Source organism: Notamacropus eugenii, chromosome 3 (genome assembly GCF_028372415.1).
Source record: "Notamacropus eugenii isolate mMacEug1 chromosome 3, mMacEug1.pri_v2, whole genome shotgun sequence".
Classification (NCBI taxonomy): domain Eukaryota; kingdom Metazoa; phylum Chordata; class Mammalia; order Diprotodontia; family Macropodidae; genus Notamacropus; species Notamacropus eugenii.
Window position 1 is genome coordinate 468,417,299 of NC_092874.1, and position 13,023 is coordinate 468,430,321.

A 13,023-nucleotide genomic window follows, 5' to 3' on the forward strand; every position below is an offset into this window, starting at 1 on the left:
CAATAGCTTTTAAGATTTTGTGTCAGTCTTATTGCTTGCCTCCTTTTATTAGTACCTGCCCCATTAAAAAGAAAAAGAAAAATTTTTAATTATTTTACCTTCATTAAGCAGACATATTCAAACAAAACAGATTCCCATAATGTATGTTTTATTCTATATGTTTAGTCTCTCACCTGTCTTCCAGGGAGTGAGTAGCATGTTTCCTCACTAGTCATCTGAAATCATCCTTGCTCATTTAATTCATCAGAATTTTCAAGTCTTTCCCATTTGTTATTTACAACATTGTTGTATATAGTTTTCTACTTATTCTGCTTGCTTCCTTGGCATCAGTTTATGCAGATCTTGTCAGAATTCTCAAACCATCTCTCTTATCATTTATTATGGTGGAATAGCATTTTATTAAGTCCATATACTATAATTTGTTCAGCCTTACTAATTTGTGGGCATTTCTCTAGTTTTCAAGTTCTTTGCTAGTCAAAAAAAAAAAAAAGCTTCTACAAATTTACTGCACATTTGGATCTTTTTCCTCTTTCTTTGATTTCTTTGTGGGGGATGTAGTCCTGGATAGTTTAGGGACCTTGGGGACCTAATTCTAAAATTCTAGGTTGGATGAACCAGTTAGTTGTTTTGGTTTTGTGTTTATTCAGTTATTTCGGTCGTGTTCTTCTTGACCCCATTTTGGGGTTTTCTTGGTAAAGAGATGGGAGCGATTTGCCATTTCCTTCTCCAGCTCTTTTTGCAGTGGAGGAAACTGATTCTAACGGGGTTAAATTAAGTTTCCACTAATTTTAGTTGATGCTCTAGATTTTCTAGAGACCGTCAGATCATCTATAGAAAAGCAGTAGTTTTAGTTTGTCTTTGCCTATGCTTATTCCTTCCATTTCTCTTTTTTGCCTTACTGCTACAGCTCACACTTTGAGAGCTACATTAACGGTGATCATGAGACATTCTTGGTTTACCCCAGATCTTAATAGAAAGGCCTCTTATTCCCCATTACAAATAATTTTGACTTTTAGTCTTAAGTTGGTACTGTTTGCTTCATTGAGGAAAGGTCTGTTTCTGTGCTTTTCATTTTTTTAAATGCAAGAATGATGATTGGATTTTTTTAACATTCATAATTTTTATAGTGACCTGCGTGCCTGGTGATTGTTGAACTTGGCCACATTGTGTGATCTTTTTAATGCTTTGTTTTGTCTTCTTTGTTGATATTTAACATTTTAGTGTCAGTATTCCTTATGTAGTTTTTATTTTATTTTCTATGTTACTTACTGGGTTTGGTATCAAGACCATATTTGTATTAGAGAAAGAATTTAGAAGGATCCCTTCTTTTACTCCTTTTACTAACATTTTGCCTAATATTACATGAATTGTATTTTTGATAGGATTTACTAATAAACCTGGCCAGTTCTATTTTTTTCTTTGGAAATTAATTTATGGCTCATTCAGTCTCTTCATCTATTATGTAATTATTGAATCTATTGTTCTCTTAATTTGGAGTATTTCACATTTTTGTAAATATTCATTTCAAACATAATTAGCTTTATTGGCATATAATTGGGCACAATAGTTTTCTGATGGTTTCTTTTCCAGTTGTTGTGAATTCTGTTGTTTCATTTGTGATGTTAACAATTTGGTTTCCACGTCTTTTTTTTTTAAATCAGACTAAGTGTTTATCCCTTTTATTAGTTTTTTCCAAAACAATCTAGCTCTAATTTTTATTTGTCTGATAGATTTTTTTCCTGTCAATTTTGTTAAGCTCTTTAATTCTTTTGAATTTTGAATTTTACTTAGGGGTTTTTGATGTATATATATATTTTTAATTGCAAGCTCAGATCAGTTAACTAAGCTCTATTAAGTATTTATTGTATTCCAGGTGCTGTATTAAACACTGGGGATTCAAAGAAAACCAAAAGATAGCTCCTGTTGTCAAGGACCTTAAGGTCTAATGGGAAACAAAACAATTATTGATGAATCAGTGAGATATAAATTGGAGAGAATGTTCAGGATAAAGATGCCAGTATTAATGGGAATTGGGACAAATTTGGGCTTTTTGGTGAGACTTGAAGGAAGCCAGGGAAGATAGAAGTGAAGCGGTAGAAGCATAGAGGCCAGCCAGTCAGTAAACTGCCTGGACTTGATAGGTGGGAGTGTCTTCTGTAAGGGACAGCAAGGAGGCCAATGTCACTTGCTCACAAAGGACATGGGCTTGAGCATGAGAAGAAACCTGGAAAGATAGGAAGGGGCTAGATTGTGGAAGTCTTTAAAAGCCTAACAGGATTTCATATTGGATCCTGGAGGTCATAGGGTACCATTGGAACGGATTTCATAATGAGGGGCATGGTCAGACATACTGCCGCCGTATTGGTGCAGGTCTTCTGCGCCAAGTCTCTCCCCATGCCACAGTATTCTCTACTCAGATGTCAGAGGGATCTCAATAAAGTGCAGGCCTGATGATGTCACCTTACCTGCTACCCCCAGCCCCTGGGCACCATTCAGTAAACTCTAGTGGTTCCCTGTGACTTCCCGAAGCAGCTGTAAAATCCTGTTTTAAAAGCCTTTCAGGACCTGTCTCCCTACCTTTCCAGTATCTTTATGCCTTTCTCTCTCTTCCTTTCCCCTTCGTAGTCTTTGCTCCAGTGACTCTGGCCTTCTTGTTTCTCTAACCAGACACTTTATCTCCTGACTCTAGGCATTTTCACTGGCTGTCCCCCAGGCATGGAATGCTCTCCTTCATCACCACCTTCTGGCTTCCTTCCAAGGCCCTACTCTAAGATCTTCCACTGCCTCTTAATGCTGATGCCTTCTCTACGTTGATTCCTTCCAGTTTATCCTGTGTCTAGTTTGTACATAATTAAATTGCTGATTATCTTTCCTATTAGACTGTGATTCTGTTAAGTCACATCTTAGTATTCCCAGCACTTGGACAGTGCCTGGTGCGTTTTTAGGTGTTTAATAAAAAGTGTATTGACTGACTGTCTTTTGGGAAGGTTATTGATTTATTTTTCTTTGGTAAAATAATCTAGAAATAATAACTTTTCACCGCATGAGTGTTTTAGTATTATTAGTATTTTTGTATTATTGTTTTGCATAGTAATATTAATATTTTCATCTGAAAAGTTTTGCTTTGTGGCCTTATTATTATTTTCTTAGATGAAATTTTCTGTTGTTTCTCTGAGTTGATCTTTGACTCATCAGTTCTTTAGGGTTAAAGTATTTAGTCTCCAATTAATTTTGAAAATATTTATTTTTAGTTTTTAACCTTCACTTTTATAATGTTTGGGGTTCCAGATTTTTTCCCTCTCCCTCCTTGCCCCCTCCTCAAGATGACATACAATCTGATATATGCTCTTTATGTAGAATCATATTTAACATATTTCTACATTAGTCATGTTGTGAAAGAAGGATTAAAACAGAAAGGAAAAATCATGAGACAGTCTGCATTCAGACTGTCATGTCTTGCTCTGGATGTGGACATCCTTTCCCATCATGAGTCTCTTGGAGTTGTCTCAGATTGCTGTACTGTGGAGAAGAGCTGAGTCACTCACAGATGATCGTTGCACAGTGTTGCTATCATTGTGCACAGTGTTGCTATCACTGTGCACAGTGTTCAGTTCATGGAAGTCTTTCTAGGTTTTTCTGAAATCTGCCTGCACAGTAGGGTTTTGTTACATTCAGAAACCACAGCTTTGTACACTGTTTTTAGTAACAACCCCAAGCTTTTTCTTCAACAAGGACCTGTCTCGTTACCAATATTCTTCCAGTGTTGCCATGTGTTCTACATGCAGTGCTGCAGTCTCTGAAGAATTAAAGTTGCAGGTTTCTCAGATGAGGAGCAGGGCAGGAGAAGGCAGTTCCTTATTACCAGTGAAGATTCTGTGCGGGAGACACAGCACCTTCAAAGGAAGCCAGGAGACATGGAGAACCAAAAAAAAAGTGGGCATATGGCAAGAGTGAGAGACAGTCTCTGAAGAACATGCGTGCTTGATTCTGGCAGATCATCCTTGGTATCTTAAGTGAAGCGTGGGTCAAAAATTCACAGGAAGATAAAAAGATGGAAGGCAGTGGCATTGAATGCAATAACATGATCCATTTGTGACCTACTTTTGGGGGAGGAAGGAGTCCTGTGGTGAAATGGAGACAGGTACTTAAAGCTTATCCCCTGGTTCAACTTGGCCTCTGGAAAGTATGAGCTTTAACTAAGTCAGTTCCTGTTCCTGTTTTCTCACTGAAAATATCTACAAAGATCTAGATCACCTTAGAAAATGGACTATTTTGAATGTTACTATTTCTTTTTGAAGTCAGAAAAAAAGTTTTGAGCAAATACCTTTATAATTTGTTAGTTTATCCTTATTAGTATACTCATTCATTCATTTATTCAAGAGGCAAATATTTATTGATGAGCAGTGTGCAACCAGAACTGTTTTATGTTTTAAGATTTCTAGATTATTTTTTCTAACATGGTTTTATACAGTCCTTAATAGAGTGTCTTTGTCCTCTATTGTTTGTCTAGTTTTGTTCACCCCAGGAATTTTGGTACACTGAACTTCACATGTTTTTAGAGTGCATACATAGTTAACATGTTAATTTTCTATTATAACTTTTTTGTGCCCAGTCTGGTATTAGTAAATGTAATTTGACATTTTGTTGTCCAACTTGTTGGTAAAAATATTAAGTATCAAAGCAAACGTTAATCCATGCAATTTTACATATTCACTTCTGGGGAATTGTTAGGTATACATTCTATTCTCTTTCCTTTCAAGGCTGATAAGTGAAGTACATGGAGATAATAATGATGATAGAAGAAATAATAGCATTTCTCTCATGCTTTAAATTTTACCCGGTGCTTTATAAGTATTAAACTACAGCAGGTGCCATGAATAGGATTTGCCCACGGTCAAAGCTGATAACTGCCTGAGGCTGGATTTGAGTGAAGGTCTTCCTTACTCCAAGTACACTGTACAGTGTGCCACCATGCTGTATGGATGTTGAATAATTATATACCAGTCATAACCCTTTCCCCTGACAACAGAAATGAGTTCGTCATGCGTTTCAAATGTAGGACTGCCCCATAGATGGCTTTTCCTTTGTGTTTTTCATCAGCTCCCTCCAGATCCCGTACCGTTTTACTCTTATGTTTTTCTGCCACTGAGGAAATCTGAGAACATCTGAAAGGTTAGCTGGTGAGTAAAGGGGAGCAGAGCGACTTCAGGAACTCTGACATGGGTGGCTGCCCTGCCTAGCTGAAGGATCAAGTGCACTGACTGGGAAGCAGCAGTTCACTTTTCAGTGTCTGTTAATGAGGAAATGAAAGAAAGATTGTGAGAAGGCCTTTTTTTTGTAATGTTATCTGATACATTTTTACCACCTAAGAATAATGACCATTTTTCTTTGACAACTCCTTGTTTCTGGAATATCTCAAAGTAGAATGCAATTGGAAGTAATTCTAAAATTTTCTATAGCACTTTGTCCAGATCTCTCCTTTGCATGTATCTTGATCTAACTTGTATTATATTTATTTGTACTCTTATTCCCATTAATAGATTGTAAGTTCCTTTAGGACAGGGACTGTATTTGCTTCATCTTTGTAACCAATTGCCTACCATATGTGACTTTCACATAATTAATTAATTAACAAATAGGACTTAAATTGTTGAATTAACATCTTTGCTCAATTTTCCCCCATGTTTTATTTAAGCTTGGTCTATAAAATTAGCTACCTATTGAATAAACATATAATTAATTTTTAAAAAAATAAATAAAAACTTATATGAAGATTGTTTAGTTTTAACTTTTTAAATTATTAGTAAATTGGTTTAAAATGAAAATTCCATTTTCTATAGTTACATATGAAAGAATATTGAATAACATATCACATTGCATTATAAAATTAGTTTTTTGTTCACATAAAAATTAAAAGTTTAATTGAATATCTAATATTAAAAGATTTCACAGGGAGGTATATGTATAATGGTATTTTAATGGTGGATTTGTGATCTTACTGATGTGAATATTTTTCCTATGGTGTACTTATACATGGTTTTTTCTATCCTGTCCAACTCCTATCCATGTCCCCTCATAAATTCTTTACAGGGGTTTCACTGAACCTGCTAGGGCCTTTCTTTAACTCTTGACATTGCATGGATACTTTTTTGGGATGTTCATCTCTTACTCTCATGCCATGACTGGACATTTTTTTCCTGTTATTCTTTATTGATAATATGTTGTAGCCCATTTGTGCCCACCCATGATGTACTTCTCATTGTATTAGATGACTTACAACTTTAATTTTTACTAGACTTTTTTCCTGGCTTATTTAGCATCACTAAAAGAATACTGGGCCTTGGTTTGAGGAAAAAGGGTCATTAAAAGCACTGCAGACCTTTCCTGAAGGCATCCAATCTGTCTCTTCCTCTCTTCAGTCTAGGGGCCAATTCATTGTTTATCCCCAGTGACCAAGACCTGTGTTGTGATACATCGTTGAGCTTTATGGATTGTATGTTAGCTTGCATCTCAGAATCTCTATAACAGGCATGGTTGGGTACACGCTTTTCTTGTTTGAACAGTTAGGCCCATCTTTTCTCCTTTGACCAGTTTTCCAGTATTTTTTGATTGAGAGCGTATGAACAGAGTTATTAACAAAGTTATCTCTGTTGTCAGATCCTTGTGGCCATCTTGTATGATTTTCAGTATATGCGTCAGAGGCACCTTGTTGGAGAGCCAGTGAGGTGGGGTTTTGTTGTGCTGAGTCACAGCAGGATATTGTATTCTGCATTTTTCAGGCAGTTGTCTTACTGTAAAGTCTAGTCATTTTTGATCTCTGTGTTTGCTTTTCAACCTTCATTAGACATTTTCAAAACGCATGTCAAGTATTCTCATAAAGTTTTTTTTTTTAAAAAAGAAAATAGGCATTTGGGATAATAGTAACTGATATTTTCCTCAGTAGCCTTTTTTCATTAATAGAATAGTGTCTCTCTCCTTTGGACTTTTTTGAACAGGGAATTCATGTTTAGAGAATCAACAGCTATGTTAATGTTTACAGAGAGCCTAAAGATCGATGATTCTTACCGACTTTGGTCCCCTTTTCCACCACACTCTCACTGTTAGGACAGAAATGGTAAGATATGACATAGGACTAAGGACCATCTGTTTCATGGGTGACCAAAGCCAAAGAATTTGCTGCCAAGTGGTCAGTCTACTTATAAGCCTTCTTGTATATAATGAGAGCGGACCTAGGAAAGAGCACATATAGTTCATTATCAGCCTTTTTCTTCATGGTAGAGCCTGCCAGTGGCCAGGCTTTTGAGAACCATTGGTCACCTCCATGCTGCAGTGAAGTCTCAATTCAGTGTAGGACTTTGTATCTGTATGACATCAGGAAATTAAAATATTTTCACGTTAAAAATTCTTTATGACTAAACATTGAGATTGTTTATACTGGATAAAATTCTAATGGAGATGAAAATGTGGAATTATGAGCCAGTCTTTTATAAAAATAATATACATTTGTTAAATAGGTGAATACTTTTATTCTCCTAGTTTTGCTTCTAAAACATTGCATTACTCTGTAGTTGAGTTGAGGTTCCTTGTTTGGTGAATAGACATTGATTTTCAGGTGTCATTAGAAGAGGGTTTACATCATAATGCTGATATACTTAGAAATATTTTCTTTAGTGATATGTATCTCAAACTAATAATTAAATTTTATACAACCTTTTCACTATGTATTTTTTTTCAGATGGCCTCATTATTTCCTATGTATGTCGTGGGGTATATTGAGCCATACAAATTTCTGAAGATCATCTTTGTGAACATGGTAATATTTTATTATCATTTAATTTGATATTAAATTCAGATACTTTGATGCACGTTTGCTAATTGCGTATAGAAGTTATAGAAGTTTAACCAAAGTAGTCCTAATTAAGACATATTAATTGGACTTTGCATAGTAACATTTTTGTCATTCCGTTGTTTTCAGTCATGTCAGCCTTGTGAATCCCATTTGGGGTTTTCTTGGCAAAGATATTGGAAAGGTTTGCCTTTCCTTCTCTAGCTCATTTTACAGATGAGGAAACCGAGGCAAACAGGGTTAAGTGACTTGCCTAGGGTCACACAACTACTAAGTGTCTGAGGTCAGAATTGAATTCAGGAAGATGAGGCTTCTTGACTCCAGGCTCTGTGCACTATGGTGCCCCATGGCTGCCCATAATAACATTATAGTCTAATTGTAGTCTGTTGTCTTTTCATCTCTCCCTGTGTTTTATAATCCCTATGCCTCTTCTTTATCATCTTCCCATCATCTTTCCCATTCTTTCCATTCTCTCCACTCCTTAGTTCTTTCTTAGTTTATCAACCTTGCACTGTCTATACTCCTTTCTTTCTTGTCTTGACTCCTTGGGGAATCAGCTTCTCTTTGTCCTATCACTCATCACACCTTTGGAAACATCAATCTGGATTACTTTGACCATTCATTCCATTTGCTCCTATTTATGTGTTGCTGAACAGAGCTAGAAGAAAGCAAGAAATTGTGCTGACTGGGTACACTATTATCTACTCCCAACTTGACCTCCTGTGAAGCACTTTAGTAGATTAGCTTCTGCACTTTCCCTCGCAGTTGTTCTGTCCATTCTCATCTCATCTCTTCTCAAACCTTCTATGACACCCCCCTCCTCAGCCCTGATTAGGACCTTGTCTCATAGTTCACCAAAAACTTTGAGAACATTACATGAGAGCTCTTCCTTCCCACTCTTCCTTTGATAGAACTTGGATAGCTTTCCCTATTTCCTCCTTCAGTCTGGTCTCAAATGTTTCTTGTCAAGACCAACCCCTCTACATATACCCTTGATTCCAGCCCCTCTCAACCTTTCTAATAAATTGGTCTCCCTGCCTTCCCACTCCCTCTCATTTTCCTTCTCTCCCTATCTTCTGGCTTCATTTCTGCTATCCAAAAATGCCTGCTTTTCACTTATCCTTAAGAAAAGCATCTCACTTGGTGCTCCGTTTCCCTATGAACTATTTTCTAAATCTCTTCTCTCCTTTGTAGTGTAGAAAGTCCTCTCCACTTATTGCTTCCACTTCCTCTTCTCTCACTCTCTTCTAAACCCTCCACAACCTATAGTCCAACCTCATAATTCAAACTAAAATTGCCTTCTCCAAAGTTAGCAGTGTTTTGATTTGATTGTCCAAGCTGATGGCCTTTTCTCAGTCCTCATTTGTCTTTGCTGTCTCTGAAGCATTTGTTCCTGCTGCTAACTCTTCGCTGCATAATCTCTCCTCTCTGTTTTCTTGTGATACTGCACTCTTATCAATTGTCCACTTATCTCCCTGATCATTAACTTTGGGTCTTTCCCAAGACTTCATCTGAGGGCTTCTTCTGTTCTCTACTGTATTGTCTTACTTGGTGATCTCATCACATTCCATAGGTTCAAGTATCATTTTTCTGAAGATGATTCTCAGATTTAGAAATGTAGCTCTAATCTCTCCCTTGAGCTACAGTTGCACCTTGCCAATTGCCTCTTCGATATCTTGGAATGGATTTCTCAGAGGTATGTCAGGCTCAGCATGTCCAGAGCAGAATCATCTCTCCCCTCCACTTTTCTGTCCCACAACCCCCCAAACTTTCCTGTTACTGTTGACGGTGCTGCTGTCCTTCCAGTCATCCAGGCTGACAACATCGACAACTTTCTTTATTCTTTATTCTCACTTCATACTCCACCTAATTACCAGATCTTGTTGCTATCTTCCCAGCATCTTCCCACTAGACCTCTGTAGTCACAGCCCTAGTTCAGGTTCTTATCACCTCTTAGCTGGAATATTGAGATTGTCTGCCTTGCCTGCAGACTCTTCACCATTCCAATCCATCCTCCCCTTAAACACCAAGGCACTTTTTCCAAAATTGGTCTGACCACATGTACCACTCACTGAACTCCAGGGTCAAGTATAAAGCTTCTTTGGTGCTTAGAGCCCTTCCTAAGCTGGTCCCTTCCTACCTTGACAGTCTTGTACTTGAGTCCCCTTCACCTGCTTGGATGATCCAGGTGCATCAGCCTGCTTATGATTCTCCAGCAGATACTTCATTTCCAATCTTGAGCCTTTGTCCTTGCTGTTTCTTATACTTGGAACACTCTGCCCTCCACCTCTGCCCCTTATGTTCCTGGCATTCTTTAGGAGCCTATCAGGGCACAAGACAGTATGCCTGCCTTGATGCAGTCTCAGTATTTGGGGCTGCCATATCACGGTAAACTCCTGTAGAGTGAAAAGTGCCATCAGAACCATAGCTCTTGTGAACAAAATTACTCCACAATCACACTTCTCTTTTTTTGTACTTGGGAACTTAATCTGTGCAGTCACAGGTAAGACTTTACTCAGATACTGGTAATCTCAGCAGTCTAGATCTTCCCTCTAGACCTTTAGATTATATCCTATCCATATAGGACTACCAATTCTGTGTCTCTTGTCTATGTCTTCGTGAATTACACATCCCATGTACCTTCCTTCCTTATGTCGTGACATACCAGTGATTTTAGCAAAGTTCAGTGGTTCCCCCCTCCCACATAAGACCAAATCATCTTTTTTTCATCCTCTATTCCTTTGATGATACCATTTATTTGTTTGTTTTTCTGTCCCCTGAAGTTAGCGCAAGAACACGGTAAATGCTTTAAATAGATGCTGGCTGATTGATTTCTGTTCTGTAAGGTTCCTCCATTATCCTTTGAGTGATTCTCAATTTTAATTTTTTAAAGACTGTAGTGCTCATGACTGATAGCCATAGAACAATCCTCATAGAATTAAAAGATGTTCCTTAGTTTTAGAGTGAAGCATAGGATCATTTAAGAAACTATTATTCTTTTGCCATAAAAATTGATAGTATTTATTTATCATCTTGGAATACAAACAGAATCTTTTTAATGTGCATTGTTCAATTAACCTGTTTAGTCATTCTGATCATCATTCCAGTCTTTTCTTCCTGTGGGAGGTTTTGGCCCTCCATCTGGTATTGCCATGATTATCTGATCAATTCTGAGTACAGTAACTGTAGCATTCGTAGCCATCTTGATAGCCTAGTATTTTCCAAGGTAAGTATCCAGAATTCCAACAGCAGTTTCAGCCTCAATATCTAATGAAACATCTTTGTTTCCTTCTTGATGTATACTGCATAAAGTTTAGAGATGACTTCATTAGACTTAACTCTCGAATGTTCTGCTGCCCCTTGTATGTCACCCATTAGATTATCTCTAGAACCTCAAAGTACTAGAATAAAAATGGCCCCATCTTCCTTTTCATGCTTGAAAACAACCACATGTGTATCTCCAACCTCTGATAAATGAACGCTGTCACAGTAGCCCATTTCTTCAAGTACAGGGGGAGTCAGTCTAGGAAGAGCAATAGTACCAGCAGTTTTACAGTCTTCAGAGATCCCATTTTGAATTGTTAGCATAATGAAGAGCCATGCCTGCAGTTTTATCACCTGTTCCTCTTAGATTTGCACCAGAATCAGCAATCACCTTAACTTGTGAATCCATAAGATTTTCTTCTCCCTTCCCAAAATTAATTAGTTCTTCTCTAGTCTTTATTAGTACTGAAACTTTAGTAGTTTCAGTTATCAAAAAGACAAGAGTATACTGCTATTTTAGTATCTTCCATTGAAGTTAACATCACCTTCACATTGTTTCTTAAAAGCTGTGCCATGCAATACTAAAGAGGAATGGATGCCAGAGCCCAGAATTTTACATAGTCTGACATCATCAACGTTGAAGTGATCAGAATCAGGAAAAAATAGATAGAGATACCTGGGAAAATAAGCTTTGCCAAAAAGACTTGTTTTCCATACTGCTTGCTCATAACGGAGGTCTGAGGCAAAACTGATGCTTCATGTCTAAGATTTTTTGCAGAACAATAAGCAAAACGAATTTCATGGGCTTTTCTGCAAGCTGCTTCATAACCTTCTGCAACCTCTGGAACAAACAAACCAGTTTCCAGGAGGCCTTCAGCTAACTCTGGAAGGACTCCAGCAACCACCAGGACAAAATGTGTGCCCTCTGTAAGCTCTTGTTCTCGCATGTGAGAAGCCATTACAGTATTTTTTGTGTCAGGATGCTGTACTTCTGGCTGTTTAGCATAGTAGCTGCATCATTTGTCACAAACAGCTTTTCCAGATGATTTATAGCCATTTGGTTGTTGTTATGATTAATTAATAACCATATTGTTGTTATTATTCCATTTGGTCCATATGCCTTGTCCAGGTAGTCTGGACAAGCTCCTTACGTGCTCGTATATTCCTGTATGCAGCATCTTCTAATCCTGAATAATGTTTAGCTCCTCTTCTAGCATCTGGGTGAAACCCGGAGCCTTGGGAATGTGGAGCACCATAGCTAGATGGTAACCAAGAATCCCAACAAACCAGATACCAAACACACTGGAGAAAAGCATGCACTGCCACTTGTTACATCTAAAAGACAGTCCAGTTTCCGTTCTATTTTCTTCCTATTCTATTTTCAATCCAACTCATTGTTCATTTACAGTATTCCTCCTTGTCATCCTCCTTCCTCCCCCCTTTTCTTTATCCACTCGTAAGATCACATAGAGAAGAAAAGTCCTATTTTATCATGGCCCTGCCATTAGATCTTTTATGTGGTGGTGTCAGAGACTTTGACAAGAATGCATCTGCTTACCTTACGTCTTGCCTGATAATTATGCATGGAAAACACCTTGGTAGTCAAGTTTCTTAGCATCAAATTAAAACCATTTTTGAAAATCAACATGCAGTAAGTACAGTGGGGTCTCTTACTGTGTTCTCTCTCAAATGTTGTATGATAAAGATGTGTACTACTGTTATTGTTTGTAAAATTTTGCCTGTCTCCTACTTCTGTCCTAGTTGAGGATGCCCTTGATGTATGTGTAGATGATTCTTTTAAGATTTTTATGTAGATGGGAAAATAGACATATATGTAAGTTTCCTCAGTCAGCTTTTTCTTTAGTATTAATAATGTCTGAAGTTTTTTCCCGTGCCTTCGAACATCTTTCCAT

General features: G+C 37.5%; 1 protein-coding gene and 1 pseudogene across 1 annotated transcript in view; one reads left to right on the forward strand and one right to left on the reverse strand.

The window, feature by feature from the left end:
- Window positions 1–13,023, forward strand: part of LOC140497666 (protein C-mannosyl-transferase DPY19L1-like) — a 160,764-nt gene that overhangs the window by 81,004 nt on the left and 66,737 nt on the right. The window contains exon 10 of the mRNA XM_072598859.1: window positions 7,736–7,813. Coding sequence (XP_072454960.1) covers window positions 7,736–7,813 — 78 coding nt within the window. The remainder of the gene's footprint in view (window positions 1–7,735; window positions 7,814–13,023) is intronic.
- Window positions 10,929–12,484, reverse strand: LOC140497667 (T-complex protein 1 subunit theta pseudogene; annotated as a pseudogene).